General features: G+C 37.1%; 1 protein-coding gene across 1 annotated transcript in view; it reads left to right on the forward strand.

Moving 5' to 3' along the window:
* Window positions 1-3,970: 3,970 nt before the first annotated feature.
* Window positions 3,971-17,553, forward strand: part of LOC131549134 (spermatogenesis-associated protein 16-like) — a 67,688-nt gene continuing 54,105 nt past the window's right edge. Inside the window, exons 1-4 of the mRNA XM_058790984.1 lie at window positions 3,971-3,999; window positions 4,680-5,205; window positions 7,130-7,275; window positions 17,076-17,165. Of these exons, the coding sequence (XP_058646967.1) occupies window positions 3,971-3,999; window positions 4,680-5,205; window positions 7,130-7,275; window positions 17,076-17,165 (791 nt within the window). The remainder of the gene's footprint in view (window positions 4,000-4,679; window positions 5,206-7,129; window positions 7,276-17,075; window positions 17,166-17,553) is intronic.

The following is a 17,553-nucleotide window of genomic DNA, read 5'->3' on the forward strand; positions in this document are numbered from 1 at the left end:
GATGTGAGACACACTCATGACACACTAGTAGTACAATCGAAAAATAGCAATAATAATTACTGATTCTTGATACCAATTTTGTTTGTTTTGTTTCCAGTGTTAACCATAAATGTAAGTTAAATATTAATTAAAAAAATACAATTATAAATAAATAAAAATTGAAACTATGCATGTGGTCTACAAGCAATGTAATTTTCTCTCCAAACTATAAACAGAGACATATTTCATAGAGAGAAATTAACTGAAAACACAACAGTAGGGAGCTGGCAATCTATTATCCCATAAATATGACAATATATTACTGTGTATGATTACTATACTGTATATGTAATGTATATATTAGAGTACTATAAATTAATTTATTATGCCGTGTTTTGAGCAATTGGCAGACTGTCCTCTGAGACAACGCTCTGCATCTGTCTGCAGGCTGTCAGTGATGGTAGATAGAGCTGTGTTTACTGGAATGAGAACTGCATGAAGTTGAGAGCCATCTTCACACATCATAATAACTAGCTTAATTTTAAACAGTGCGGCCATCAGTAGTTGGGTAAAAATAAGCAGCAGTCATATATCTGACCTTCCCTTTGGCTAATTGACCTATCGGTAAGCCCCTCCCCTCGAACGCAGACTAGCCAATGGCAGTCGAGTATCAGTTGCATGGGGAGCTGAACTCGGACATCTTGAGATGGTCCTCACTGCAGAACACAAGATCCAGGGGGTGTGGTTGGATCTAGATCCAACTCCTCCCACCTTACATTTACCTAAACCTACCCGTCTCCACCCCCTGGATGTTGATCCAACCCCTCCCCCTGGATCTTTGTTCTGCAATGAGAGGCTACTGGACATCTTTAGGTTTCAGCGCCATAGAGAAACATTGGAAGATCCGAAGCTTGCATCGGTTTTATGGGGTTTATGCTTCAAAAATGGAAAAACGATGTGTCTGGGGTACTTGTAACACTGATTCCAGGTATCCTGAGAGGATGGGCAATATAATTTATTTTATTACATTTCCTGAATCCAAACAAAACAAAGCAAAATGTCCCTAAGTATTCACCCCAATACAAATGAAGACAAAAACGTTCATTTTCTGGTTGTCATACACTCATTAAGTTACAATTTTAATCTGCTCAAGCAGAACGTTAATGTTATCTTGTGCTTTAGCAAGGTATCTCTGGCGAAAACTAGCTAACGTTAAAGTTAGTGAGTCCATGCTAACGTACAAACCTAAATAGCGGACTGTTCTCGCGTCTTGTACAGTGTAGGTCAAAAACACATAAACGAAAGTCTACATTTCAGTGCCTCGCCATATTAAACTGGTTAAATGTGCATAAATGTAATCGTACCCTGCGATACATGAACAGTGTTGATCCTGCATGTTGTCATCCGCGATCGTGATGACCGACCGTAATATGAGACTTCTCCCGCTTGCATTGTGATTTGTAAACTCTCGCTTCGAGTTACCCACCATATTTATTTGTAAATATTTTATAAATCCCTCCATGGAATATTTAATTCCCATTTGGTGGCCTTCTGTGTCCAAAATGGTGAAAAACATCGTGGCACAAGGTTTTCACATTGCAGCTGTCATCGAAAGACAGTGAGCAACTCCGTTTGTTTGTCCGAGGGAGCAACGGTAACTAAGGGGGGCGGGGCTTACCGATAGGTCAATTGTGTCAACCAATCAAAGCGCAGAGTTTATTATGAGTACAACAGTCGGATTAAAAAAAATCCCATTAATTTTCTCCACTGGGAATTGAATTTTAACAATAATGAATAAACCTTTTAAAAACAGACCTACTGAGAGATACAAGGTTGTTGATGGTATATGCTTTTTTGAAGCCATCAGCCCACATTATTTCAACTCATTTTTTAAAAAATAAACATGTTTAAAAGCAGAATTCCTGGTGAAACACTACACTGATTCTGAGAAGGAAACAACAACAACAACAACAAAATAATATATATATATGTATAGATAGACAGATAGCCAATAATCAACATCTTTAAATTAGATTTGGTTTTAAATTTATGCATTGTTTTTATTTTGATTAGGTCATTCGCAGTGCTTTTTGGGCTTGTCGTTCTTGTTGTTCTTTCCCTTATTGAAGTCATTACGCACATTCACAATCTTGCACATTTGTCTTTTCCCCCAATTTTCAAACAAATTTTTTGCTTGCTGAAAAATCAGGCAGGCACTGTTGCACTCTACAACAGTCAGTCCTGGTGCTGTACTCTGATTGGTCAACACAATTCCACTAACTGTATGGTGATGTTAGTGATACAATGTTATTCTTTAAGCTTTTAAAAAAACACATTCCACTATGAAAACTCAGAGGTAAGTGCAGCTTTTTAATCAGAAATATTTTTACATTAGGCAGCAGTCAACATTATTTCCCCCAGCTGAGACATCAATAGGGATACAGCAATAGTTACTGTTTAAAAATAGCTTAATATTTATTTATTGCCACCTAGTGGGCACTACAGCCCTAAATCCATATCTAGTGCCCACATCTCCACTATAACAAGAATTCTTTTGCTCTATGGCTCAGACTACAGGAGTTTTTCAATCCTAACCGATTATGAAATCTGGTTGCATCGCACACAGATTGTCTTCTTTCAAATCTCAAACATGATTTGAAAATCATGGAGCATCACACAGTACAAGATACTGTTAAGATTATCATGCCAGAGGAAGCACCTCACGTGACATAATGGATAACGAAATGGATATTGTCTGTTCTTCCGCAAAGGTGAGAATGCCAATTAAATGCCAATTTAAATATCTGTTAACAGTAATATGCTAGCTAATGGTAAAAAGTGTTTGCTTAGCAACACCATCAGCACTAGCAGCTTTCTGCAGTCACCTGTTAAATTCAAAACTGAGGTCAGCTCTTTTTTTTGTCCACACCAAGTGTGCTGCACACATCCTAAAAAATGAAGCCAAAACATTTTGATCGCCATCTGGTGGCTGGCTGCAGTAGGTCATAAACGGCGCTCTCTCCATGTAAACGAATGGCATGTGAGCCAAGCTAAAAAAAAAAAAATCCAATTAAATGTCAAATAAATTTTCTCCCCAAAGGTTTACGTCTTTTTAGGTAGTTTTTATCACTCTGATGTGTTCAAGTGTTTGCTTTTCTAAAACGTTTGCTTTTAGTTAGTTATGCGATGCTAAAAAATGGGGTTTGGCGTCACGATCGTGAGCTTACAAACTTGTGTGTTTTGGCTGGAGTTTGATTCAACGGCTTCAGCTAATGATAGCTTCACAGGCTCTGGCTTCAAATAACGTCATCAGCACAAGATGACAGCGACCATTCATGGGACATTTTGGCTTCAATTTTCTACATTTTAAGGAAATGGAGATGCATTGTCCATCGATTTAAATCTTAAATATCAAACATTCTATTATATTTGATGTTATCAGGTGTGTCTGAGCAGATCGGGAGGGTTAAGATTAGATCTTAAAACACCTTACATTACCAGATACGTAATCTGGGCTGAACATCGTAAACGACGGGCAAGGTCCTATACAAGATAAATCGGCCTAAAACTCCTGTAGTCTGAGCCTGGTTTAAAATGCTTTTATAAGGACAAAACACTCTTTCGCCCCACACGGTAGTAACACACACACACATAAAGATGGAAGAATTTGCAGTCTACTCTTAAAGCAGAGCTCGGCCCATTGCCAACAGGTGTATATGTCACAGTGACCTTTTCCTAAGCACATCTCAAGAGCGACAGTGAATCAGCACCCCGGCCCTCTACATTATTTAAGTGACTTCTCTAACAGTACACTAACAGCAGTGCTCTTACAGAAGAATAATAGCAGCGAATGTATTCAAGTTTCAGCCCGCTTAGAGAATTGAGAACTTGTCTGTACTCTCTCTGTAAGAGGAGAGCAGGCCTTCATTGGGATGTAAAATGCGTTTATTTCCTGGGCTGTTTGAATTCATGGGGAGTAACCCATGTAGGAATGGGACAGTCCAGCGTGTGGAGTAGATCGTAAGTTGCTTGTCTGTTATTACCAATTCTGCAGGCGCAGTGGATAAACACATCCATCTAGTGCATGTTTCACCAAAAAAAACAAAAAAAAACATGGAAGAGCAGTACAATGGGATGAAAAAAAAAACAGTCCCTAAAAGAAAAGTGTTGCATTAAAGGAATAGTTCACCCATAAATTAAATTTTGGTGAAAATGTACTTTGAATTTGACCTTTATATCTCACCAACGAATCCTCTGCAGTGAATGGGTGCCGTCAGAATGAGAGTTCAAGCAGCTGTTAAAAACATCACAGTAATCCACAAGCAATCCACATCACTCCAGTCCATCATTTAATGTCTTGAAGCAAAACGCTGCATGTTTGTAAATATATTAAGATGTTTTTAACTTCAAACCGTTGATTCCAGCTAAGATAGGAGTTCTCCATTTATAATAGTCAGTGAAAAGGTCATCTCATCTGAATCAAGAGAGAAATATGTACAGATCAAGCACCATTTACAAGTGAAAACAGTCCAAAACAGTTCTACATGTGGGTGGATTTTGATGTGAGAGACAACAGGGGATGGACCTTTTTATTGGAGGAAGCATTAGTATGGATTATGGACTCATATTTGTCCAGAAGCGATTTTTTCAAGTTAAAACATCTTGGATAAATTATTCCTTTCATTTTAAATATCTTTCAGAAATATTGCAAACTCGACTGGAAGCCTGGAGCTCCAGGGACTAGAGCAGACAGTTTTCCCCGAGTGCACAGAGCATCCAACGCCTGCCACAGTCCAAACAAACCAGCCTGAGGAAAAGGGCCAAAAAAACAAGAGAAAAGGGAAAAAGACAGACAGCAGTGCCCCAAAGAGGAGCAAGAAGAATGACACTAGAAGAAAAGATGGATCGCCGGACGACTGCACGGGAGCAAATAATGAACGAAGCCCCCTTCCTGCGCCCCCTCGCATTTCTCTAAGAGACCTGATGGAGGCTGAGACAAAGTTAGTGTTCGGTGACGAACAGGACATTACCCACAAGTCCCTGGCCTCCACCGCCACACAATTAATGTGTCAAGCGGCTGAAATAGGAGGGCCTCCGAGTGGACCTAATCTCAGCTTTCTGCCTCAAATTGACAAATGGCTCGATGTAGCTTTACAGGACGCCAACTCGTACTACCAACAGAAGAAATATGCCACTGCAGCCAGCCGTTTCACTGCTGCACTAGAGGTACTCGATATTCAAATTATACCACAGGCTGCCCATCCTACAGACCTTTATCTGTGCATTTAATACACTTACGCACTAGATTGTTTGAAAATGTGCGTGCACATGCACCATTATGGGGATCGTAAGGCGTTCAAAGTCATTTTATATGCAGTTGCTGTTTGGATGTTCAGGGTGGTTGAAAGAAAAAAAAGCCCATCCAAGTATACATGTAAGTCATAAGATTGCTTTAAAAAGTAACAGCTCAACAAACCACATGATTTGAGGTATCATTCATAGGGCAAATTAAGCGATTTATGCATTCATTTAATATTTAATGTTTGAGGCTTGTTCAAATGCCCAACACTAAAAATGGTCACCATGGTATTTATAAAAGTACTGTGACACTGTCATCTGATACTATGGTCACTGAGATTTTATTTGGCCAACAAAAAATAAATAAATACATTTAATAGTGTTATTACTTTTTTTTTTAAATTGAGTTTAGACTGTGCCAAATGTAATCTAAACATGAAAATAGGACAAATGAGCATACTCAATTAAAGTAATTAAAATAAATGAATAACCTGATTTCTAACTCTGCTGCTCTTCTTAACAAAATGTTTTGAAGATATTCTGAGGCACATCTTGAAGAGCTTTAATTACTGATTACAATATTCCGGAGCTCAGAGGCTCTTAAAATCATAATTCTGACCTGTTATCACTATTACCTGGATCCCACATTAATGGACTTTGACCATGTTTAAGTGGATCTGTAGATTCTTAAACATTAGAAATGTTTCTTTCTTTTCTCTTAGCTGAGATTAATATAATTTTAATGTCAATGTCAATGTCATACATGTCATTACGTAATAATGTCATACAATACATGGTCAAATGAGAAAAAAGGTCATAGAGAGTGTTTATACACATGTTGTAAAGTGAAGAGAACATGTTCCTTTTAATTAAGCTGTCCATTACTGAGCTGACAGTACATTCGAAAACATTCAGTGCTCAAGGTGAAATTCTTCATATTGTTTGGCTGTTTTATTGCATTACTCAGCTTTGGTCACAATAGGGTTGCCAACTTCAGAAAGGAAAAATACGGGACTATCGCATAACTTAGATTTAATATGGGCTGCTTTGGTGCTTCACACTTTTTTGGGGGGGTCATTTTGTGTGTCAAGAATAAGGTCCACGGTTAAGAATATGCTAGTTACTTAAATGTAAAATGTTTTTTTTTCTCTACTTTACAACATTACAATAGTGAAAGACAGCTTCCCCTATTGATCACGTCTCATGTAGATTGCATGCTTTTTTGCGCGGCTGGATGTTAGACTCATGAAAAATAATCATGTTGTTTGTGTTCGCCAAAACTGATTTACTAAAGTCAAAACATGGACGGAACTGGCTTTAGCGCGAGCAACAAGCCAGCAGAGGATTCATTCTGCAGCCTTCCTCGAACAGTAATGTTCACGATTTCTGATTTACTTAATGTAGGCCTATACTGCGTTGAGCGTGGCTGTGACTGGACCTGTGACAGGTGTTGGTGATTGTTCTCAAGTGATCAGTGTCCAGCACTGCTGCTGCTGTATCAGTCAGTGGTTAGCAGCCAGTCAAGAAACGGGACAAGGGAGGTCACGTACGGGACACAAAAATTAAGCCCAATATATGGGACGTTCCGGCTAATACGGAACGGTTGGCAACCCTAGATCACAGAAATGCATCAAGCTGATTCTTGTAATGTGACAGTGACGTCATGTGCCTGGGTTTGTGGAAACAGCCCTCAAATGGACTAACTTTCATTCATTATCATTCATTTAAAATGAACATATTTATTACATTTTATTTGACAACTGATCAAACATGTTATAAGCAGGATTATTTTGGTCAGCATCACAATTAATGGAAGCTACCTTGGATTTCTCCCACCTTTTCTCTCTCTCAGCTGTGCTCCAAAGGCTCTGTGTTTGAGAAACCTTTTAATGCTGGTTATGAAGACATTTGTGAAGTTGCCAGCTTTGTTGAGTCCAGAATAGTCGCCTGCTATCTCCGAATGGAAAGGCCTGACCCGGCATTGCTGCATTCTTACAGGTAAACCACACACAGAACACGCAGCACATGCCATGAGAATTTCCAGACCCTGAAAAAACAACTTCTATTTATTATGATTTGTTATTGTTGTTTATAAAATGATTTATACAGAAGTATACTGCCGTTTATAAGTTTGGGGTTTTTAATAAAATTATACTTTTATTCAGCGAGGATGCATTAAATTGCTCAAAACTAACAGTGAAGACATTAATTTAGCAAAAAAATAAATAAATGCTGTTCTTTTGAACTTGGTTTACATCAAGAAATACTGAAAAAAAATGTGATTTGCATGACATTAATATTCTTGAGCAGCAAATCAGCATATTAGAATGAAGGATCATGTGACACCTAAGACTGGAGTAATGGCTGCTGAAAATTCAGCTTTACATCAAAGGAATAAATTGCATTTAAAAAAAAATATTAATAGAGAAAAGTTCTTTAAATTGTAATAATAGTTCACAATATTAATGTTTTACTGTTTTTTGATCAAATAAATGCTGCCTTGGTGAGCATAAAAATATCTTACAAATAGTAGAGTAAGTGTATAAATTGTGGTTATGTACTATCTATTTGTGTTATACCATAGTAGTCTTGATTTATTAAAAAATACAATAATTAGGAATCCACCATTACTAAAAACAGAAATCAATGCCAATATCGGCCGATAACTTAAATGGTTCTGAAATATTGTGCATACTTGTCTATAATACCATAAATGTTCTTAAAAAACAAAACTTATGCACTGCTGAAAAAGACAATTACAACCATCATACGGTGGGTCTGTAAACTCAAAAGTGCCCCTGACAGTTTCATCTAGGTTCAATCAGTAATGTCCGCAAATGATCCGCAACACTCAAAGTAGATGGATGTTGATTGGTGTGTTTGAGTGTAGTGTGACAAGTCATTTTTTTAAGTGGACGGTGAGAGTAAAGCCTCCTGACCTCCAGTTAACTGTGTCTGCTGTATCCAGTTAGTCATGGCCCTGTGCTGTTCTCCTTTGCTCCTCCATTAGTGAGAGAGAAAGAGAGAGAGTTTGTGGTTTCTCTGAGCCATAACTCATCCTGACTGCATTGTACCCTTGAAAAGTTCTGAACAGCTTAAGAAATGAAATGCAAGCCTTTGCAGCTCCCTCTGCAGACTAGAGGATGAAGGGAACAGGCAAAGTAAGCCAACATTATATTAGATTTATTCATTCTGCATTAAAACTGTAGTTAAAGTCAATGTGAAATCAAAATTCAGTTAAACATTCCTAGGCATTGTGTGGCTATTTAGGGATTCATTGTGTTCCACCTTTATATGTAATGCCCAGTTTTAACCATCAAATCATCTTCAATTCACATTCTTTCAGATTATTATAAGTATCTTAAAGGTATAGTTCACCCAAAAATGAAACTTTGCTGAAAATGTTTTCATGCCCAGGCCATTCAAGATGTAGATAAGTTTGTTTCTTCATCTGAAAAGATTTTGAGAAATTTAGCATTACATCACTTGCTCACCAGTGGATCCTTTGCAGTGAATGGGTGCCGTCAGAATGAGAGTCCAAACAGCTGATAAGAAACATCACAATAATCCACAAGAAATGTACATGACTTCAGTACATCGATTAACGTCTTGTGAAGTGAAAAGCTGTGTGTTTATCAGAAACAAATCCATCATTAAGGTGTTTAAACTACAAAATTGTTTTCTTCTGTGAAAAAAATCATCTCAACTGAATCATGAGAGAAATATGCACAGATCATGCATTGTTTACATGCTAAAACAGTTCTAAAATAAATATGTTGGTCGATTTTAATGTGAGAGGACAACAGGGGATAGACTTTGTCACTGGAAGAAGAATTATTATGGACTATATATTGGACAGAAGCAATGGTTTAAATGTGACCTATTATTTACAAGATGTAAAATAAGTCTGTTATAAAATAGTGTGTATGTGAAGTTTTAGCTCAAAATACCAGACAGATCATTTTTTATAGCTTGTTAAAATTCCCACTTCTAGGGTATGAGCCAAAACGCATCATTTTTGTATTGGTCCCTTTTAATGCAAATGTGCTCCCGGCCGTTTTCAGAAGAGGGTGGAGCTTTAAGAGCTCATGCAAAAACAAAACAGGACAATCTCACGCACTGAAAATGTCAGAAACTCACAGTAGCGGTGTTTAGCCTTATATGTTCGAACTGGAATCGGTTTAAAAGTCTGATTGTACTGTGCATGATAAAAATGCTATCACAATCTTTATAAGTTTGTGACAAACTTTATAAGTCCCACTTGTGAATATGAGCTCAACAAATTCAAGTGTCGACTTCACATTGCTTTCAAAAGCATTTTTAAGGCATTTGACGTGAAGGCAGCATCAGTGAAAACAGGCAGAGACAATGGTAGCTTTAGCAACATTAGCCTTACAGAGTGCTCTTTCAGAAAGGCAATTTGGAAAACATATGCATGATACTTTCTTTGTCTGGAGCTCAAACATTCTTTGCGCACAAAGCGTTGGTTTTGATCCCTAATATAGTGGTCTTTACAGATTTGTTCCCGGGACATTTCCTTTGAAAGTTAAATTTAACCACAGTGTCCTCAGCGGCTCAGATGGAGGGAGTCTATGGAGACGCCTATGTTCATTGGTGCATCCCAAAACACAACACTTGTAATGCCTCTTTGGCACTGACATCGTATCTGCCAATAGCGCAGAGAGCATCACAAATGGGCGGGACTTTTTCCCTACGATCACGTGTACGTAGGGAGAATCGCTTGTTCTGAGAGACAGTTTATGATTTATTGGAATTACAAAAAATTAGTGGGTGGATTTTTACCATTACAGGCTGGTTGTTTTCACCTACTGCGGCCACACAACTGTGTTCAAACACCTTATAAAAGTGATTTTTGCATAATAGGTCCCCTTTAAAGATAAAATGCCTTAATGATGGATTTGTTTCTTACAACTTTTTCACCGGAGGAAGAAATTGCTTTGCAGTTTGAAGTCAAAAACATCTTTTAAAATGGATTTGTTTCTTAGAAACATGCAGTTTTTTGCTTACTTGTGGATTATTGTGTGGATTACTTGTGGATTATTTTGATGCTTTTATCAGCTGGATTTGAACTCTCATTCTGACGGCACCCATTCACTGCAGAGGATCAATTGATGAGCAAGTGGTGTAAATTGTACATTTCTCCAAATTTGTTCAGATAAAGAAAAAAAACTCAGCTACACCTTGGATGGCCTGAGGGTACATTTTCAGTAAATTTTCATTTTGGGGTGAACTATTCCTTTCTAAAAATTAATTTGATTATTATTATTAGTTAAATCCTTAACCAACCATTATTATCATCAGATTTTGTCAAGAGGTTGGCATTTGGTAACCCATGCCTCCTTAACACAGAAGCCGTGCAACAGAAATAGAAAAACATGCTATAACATGTAACGTCTGCAGATCTTGTCAGCTCGCATCCCATTTGTCAGTGTTGTTGCTAGCAGTGTGCTACTTAATATTGAAAAAACATATACTGTAAAAGTGTGAAAATATATAAATAGAAATCGCTTTTCTGTGAGAGAGCACTGGGAATATTAAAAATAAAGCTGACACTCAAAACAGTCTGAAAATCATACGCAGGGAAGCTAGGGAAGAAAATCATATATAAAGCAAAAGAATACATATGTTCTGCAGATATATAAAGATTATTACAGACTGTTTGGAAGGAAATGAGTTCAGGTAGGAAATATATGTTTAACAGAAGCAGATGGGTTGTCGTGGCAACATCATGAACCATATGTAATGCAACAGCAATTCTGTGATTGAAATCAGGTTCTCTAAAAGTCAGTCCACACCATATCAAAAGCACACTCTGAAAGCCAATTAGAGAGCAGTTTAAATTGTTCAGGGAAATGCAATTTTGGAGGAAACAGCGACATAGAAAATAAACATGGAAACATAATTTGGCTGACCTCAACCATGTTCCTTTTCTTTTTTACTTCAGAGGCTAGACATATAATATATATTTTCAAATATTTTAAATTAATATTTGAATGATTTCTGAAAGAGCATGTGACACTGAAGACTGGAGTAATAGCTGCTGTAAAATATATTAATAAAACAATAATATTTAAAAAATTCTTTACTGTGCTTATATAAATGCAAAAAGTGAGCATAAGAAACTTATTAAATAATAATAATAATATTTAAAAAATAACAACAACAACTCACCAACTCCTAACTTTTGAAAGGTAGCTAAATATCTTAACTAGGCTATAGAAAAGGAGATAATAATAATAATGCATAAAGTGTAAATGAACCACTTTTCCTGTATTCTGCTTATATTAAATATATGTATGCTTTTACATGCTTATATTAAGTTATATTATATGAAAATAACCATAAAAGCTACAATGGAAAATAATATGCCAGTCAGACAAATCTCCTTCTACTGATTATTATATCTACATCATGAATGCCTAGAAGTGTACAAGCTTGCAGGATGCAAAAAAAAAGTAGTATAAGAAAACAAGTTTTCACAAGTGCCTTCAAACCGAGAGAACAAGATCACACCGAGTTGGAAAGCGTGAAAAAAATGACTGTGTAATTCATACAAACTGTAGCTCAGAGGGATCTGGCTTGCTCATTTTAAGTTTATATTTTGGAGTTGTGTGTTGATGGACAGAATATTGGTACAGAGCTCTGAAACATAGTAGTTCTGCACAACATCCAGCTGCCCGTCGAAAACCATACTGCAACATTTCTGTTCCTATACACATACAAACACTCCTTCGCTGTCAGCACAGATGCTTCAGAACAACAAACAAGCAACTCTTGCACACCTGAATGGTTGAAACCAGTACAGGTGTATTGAATACAGGACATAATATGAAGAAATAAAAACCATGCATATACAGCTGCAGTTTGCAAGAAATCAGATGTTTTTACAACAGTACATCTGTGATTTGGCCATGCAACCCTTCTCAGCCATCAACTAAGGTTCTAAAGGGCTTGTAATCATGTAATCTACAACGACAACTAGTTTGTGGGGAGATCATGATTAGGTTTATCTTCAGTAGCTATCTTATCCATATTTACGCTTTAAATCTAGAACAGAGATTAGCAGCAGCAGTTGATACAGTTATGTTAGCCCATGTGAACAATGACACAAAGTTGATGATTAAAACCAAAGTGTCAAAGACAAATGGACATGGTATGCCTTATTCTCTCTCTTACAACTATTACATGCATTTCTCTTTGCGTCTTATTCTTTGAAAGGCGATAGTGCTTATGAAAATTGATGTGATGCGCCACTGAACATGCACTGAACGGATCTCGACTATGCTTGCTTTTTCATACAGTATGTACAGTATAGCATTCAGTCAGCATTCTGTGCCCTGAACAGCATCAAATCTAGTTCAAGCTCCATTTAGGCCCATATTGAAAATATACAAGCTAAGGAAATGCTGCTTTTTTTCTTATACGGGCTGATATTGCCAAAAAATTCCTAATTTGCTGCTTATTAATAGTTAGTAAGGTAGTTGTTACGTTTAGGTATTGGGTTGGATTAGGGATGTAGAATAAGGTCATGTAGAATAAGGCATTAATATGTGCTTAATTACTACTAATAAATGGCTAATATTCTATTAATATGCATGCTAATTAGCAACTAGTTAAGAGACCTTAAAATAAAGTGTTACCTTAAATATCCCTGATGATACTGTACAGTATGTTAATAAACACAGCATTAAAAATTTTTTTTTTTTTTTTTTTTTTTACATAATTGACAACCGGCCTCATTGCATTAGATTCCGATAATCTGGCCAAATGAATAAAGCAGATGAATGTTTTTTTCCGAAATGGATCCAGCGAGAAAGTAGGTGAGCTGATGCTCTGAATACCGCTAGCATACTTTAAAATCCTTTATGGATCACTCCTTGGCTTGTGCATTTATCTGCCTGTTTCAGTGAAGAAAATAAGGGGAGAATACCTTGGATGTCAATTGTTATCTCTCCATTCTCCTCGTTGGAACCCACTTTGAGCGCCATGAGGATGTGGGTGGAATCCCATCAAAGACAGCTTTGTTGATTCCTGTCGAACAGATTTTGTATATATTAGCTCCGTGCATGACGAGCAGGAACGCAACAACACAATTCAGATAAAAATACAAATGTAGCGGCTTTTGTATTCCGTGTGATGACAACGCTTCCAAAGCGTTTAAAGTTGTAGGGCTACGTGCCTCTTCCTGTCATGTCCTCAGGTTGGAGGTGCCATTTTCGAACAATGCTCTTTTTTTTAGTCTGTCACCGTGCGAAACTAAGTTTGTGATCTACAAATAATTATTTTCAGGTTTCTTGAACAACCCCTAAAAGGAGACTAAGCTATAGGCAGACAGAAAGACATCAAAACTGATTCCTCAAATGACAGATTAGACATTTCAAATTCAAGTCTTCAAGTCTTTTTTAACTGTCAATACTGCCGATGCTAATAATAAATGATAAAACCAAAACTATTTTCTATACATTTTTCCCATCTTACCTCAAACATGTCACAATTTTTTTTTTTTTTTAAGAATATGTTCACGTGTATGGACGGACAACTGACCCACATGAATAAAACACCTTTTCATGCCATAATGTCAACAAACAATGGAGGCAATGTAAGCAAGGCTAATATATGAAGGGCAAAGTCAAATTGTACATTGATTGTGAAAGATAAAAAGCTAAATTTTGTTTCAAGTGGTTGCAGTAAACAGCCTGTCTGGATTACTACACTGAGTAACTTGTTTAACAATTGTAACAAATTACACTGTAAAAAAAAAAAAAAAAAAGTTGAGCCAACTTAAAATTTTAAGGCACCCAGCTTCAGCAGATTTTTGAGTTTGCTCAACTTATTTTTGTGGGAGATTCTCAAATTTTTGTTGTATAAAATAAAAATCTGCTGATGCTGATTGCCTTAAAATTTTAAGTTGGCTGATTTAGGCCAAATTCAGCATACTCCATTTAAACCACTTAATGCAAACTCAAAATTTTGAAGTAAAAAAAAAAAGTCAATATTCTCAAATGAATCAAGGTCAAAGCATTAACAAAACACTCTTGAAGAATCAACAAGTAAAGCTTTAAAACTAAAAACTCAACTGTAAGAGAAACACAAGGATATACATCAGCTAATTAGGTAACAAGCCAAGCCACAGGTGAATATAATCATAAAGTGCAGAGATACCAACATCCAGAAAAATAAGACTTTCCACCAATTCACTTCAATTCAAAAAGACAAAAAAAAAAAAGATATGAATATGGAACAAAGATCCTCTTTCAACTGGCACTCTTTTTTCAAAGCAAAAACAATTTTATCACACGCTGCAGATTTCAGTGCGTCAGAGCCACATTTTATATAGTCTGACCTCTGTGCCCTCTCTAACTCACCTCTATCTATATTGTTGTGTTTCCACTCATAAAATTCACAGATGGATCACTTATAAAAAATGCATAATGGACATTTCTATTCATTATTAAAATGGCTTTCTGTCATCGCCTCCCGGCCTGGTTGAGATCAGAAGTGCAGTTGGTGAGGAGGTCTCAAAAAAAAGCCATTTCTGCTTTATTTTTCCACTGTCAAACACAATGCTGACAACAATAAAAACTTGTCTTATATTAATATCATATGATATAGCAATATCATAAAAACAAGAGTGCTGTTTATTTCCCAAATACAGTATCTGCACAATTGTGAACATGATTTTATACAACAGTTCATTAAACAAGAAGTTAAAATTGTTACATTTTAGACACAATATTGTCTGTTTTTACTCAATTTTGCCAATTAAAATAGTTTCGAGCAAAACCACAGCAGAACTGTTGTGTCTTTCCCAGCAACACACAGCGCTGTTTTGTTACTGAATAAATTCACATTTTCAAGCGAATCGAGCAAGTCAATGATTCATTGAATCATTCATAAAGACAGTCAGGCCCTTTCCCAAATGGCACACTTCATGTGCACTTGCGGACTTATAATGACCTGCGTGTGTCCATTAAATCCACAAAACCATAGGATGTTCCAATTGTCCCATTCGTCATTTTAGCTTTCAGAAGGGTGTTCGCGAGCACCTCCTTTGCAGCTTTCGATGCACAATCCTAACCAACAGTCAAAACGGCATTATGTCATGAAAGTGTGGACTTGGAGGAAGACCGCAAGGGTTTAGGGAGCAATTTAGGACAGAACATCCCTTGCTTTGTTTCTGAATGAATCAACCATTTGAACGATTCATTTGAATGAATGAATGAATGAATGACTGACTGAACAACTCACTCAACTCATTGCTGCCACCTACTGGCACTTATAGTTTCATGTTTAGAACATCATTTTAATTTTTGATATTTTAATCTTCATTTTAAATCCCCCCATTTAAAACTGATTAATAACATATCATGTATGCATGTATAATTATTGAACATTCTGTATAAATATACAGAAATGTAATGGTAGCCAATACGTTTTTTTCAATATTATTTAATACGTTTTTTTTTTTTTTTTCATTTAACACAATAATGACTTTAAATGATCTTTTTGGGGGCCCATTTCTCAGTCCAAATTGATTGTCATTTGTAATGAGATAATTAATTAATAATTAATTAATTAATTTTAATCTATTAAAATGGTTTAAAAATAAAAAGCCCTTTCCTTAGAGATAACCTCTTCCAATCTATTTACTGTAAGATGGCCCCTTCTTATCTAAATTGCCATTTCTTGGTCAGAATATGTTGCAATCATGACCACAAGTCAATTATTGGGTTAGCTGTGTTTTTAAAGTGTCATATTCTGACATTTGGATGGTTATAGAGCAGGGAGAAAAAGAAAATCCAAAGTTTTCACAGGTTAATGGGGCACTAGTTTAATAACTGTGAGGTTTCAGCTTTGTAAATTATTAAGAAAGTAGATAGCAGAGAGGAAGTGCTGCCCAGAGAATGAGTAAGGCCTGGCTTTTTTCACACTCTGTCTCTGTCTGGAGGAAGCGCAGCGGCGATTCATCTGCCTCGTCAAACGTACGGCGCCGGCTCCTCAATTACCAGAGACCTCGGCTGTAACCAGCACATGTAAAGCACAAGGAACACGCAGTTAATTTCACCAAGCATTAAAAGGCTGAGTGAAAGAGCGCGTGTGTGCCAAGTAACACCCCGCATGTTGCGACAAGCGATGACGGAATGGCAATTAATGGAGCTTCAAAGTTGGCTATGATCGCTGGCAGGCGGCTGTGGTTTTTTTTAAGGCGGTGTCACTGATTCACTGAGGTCTCTACGCCTGTCTTCCTGTCTCTCAGTCTCTCGCTGGCACACCTGTCGGGGATGTCTCAGAATTTAATGAATAGTGAGGAGATACCGTTTGTTTGTTTCCTAACGGTAAATGGCTGATCAGACCGAGAAGCGTTTAGGAGACGTATGTTTTTGGTTGTTGTTTGCGGTTGCATTCTTGACTGATTGACACCGCTGTAGTTGCTACATGCATTTTTCGACATGATGCGAATCAAACTTCAAACTCCACTCTCGCTGATTGATGCATATGAAATAAATAATTTGTTGTTGAAGCGTATTCCTTTATTTCAAAATTCTGTTTCATCGTTATTCAGAATACCCCATCCATCTCGTGCAATTTAAATGACTTAAAAAAGGAACATCATTCTGAAGGGTTTTTTATACTAATGGACATCAGTGTTTTTTTTTTTTTTTTTTTATATAAATCCCATTATGGGCTATGATTGATCTCTCTTATGTAGTCTGGTTGCAAATTGTTCCAGGAAGCATGATTTTACATTTTCCCATCTCTCTCCTCTCGATTTGCAGGAGCATCCAGCTTAAACCCATCCGTTTTCAGAACCACCTTCGACAAGCCATGGCGTATCGACTGCTGGGAAATCCCTGTGAGGCAGCGAGGTAAAAACTGGCATTAATGGAGGGCTCAGAAAGGACCCTTTCCTCGAAATGAAGACAGATTCAGTAGGAGAAAAGCTCCCAGTCATTTAGACAAACCCCGCAAACACATGTCTGCCCAGTGGTTCATTACATCTCCCTCTGTTCTGTCGGCCTGTGCTGGAAAAATATGTTCTTGGCAAAACATAAATACTGGTGTTTCAGTGTGGTACGCGCGGAAGAAGACAATTAGAGCTACGGTTACATCCACTCCCGCCACTGCTGACTGACATCTTCCCCTGTTGCCTCCGCGTTCTAATGTTCCATATGTGTTTTAATGATACGGCTACCAAATGCCTATGTTCCACCATTGGTCTTTTAGAGATGACAGCTACCATTAGTTATTGGACGG

The sequence above is a fragment of the Onychostoma macrolepis genome, chromosome 11 (assembly GCF_012432095.1).
Source record: "Onychostoma macrolepis isolate SWU-2019 chromosome 11, ASM1243209v1, whole genome shotgun sequence".
Lineage (NCBI taxonomy): Eukaryota > Metazoa > Chordata > Actinopteri > Cypriniformes > Cyprinidae > Onychostoma > Onychostoma macrolepis.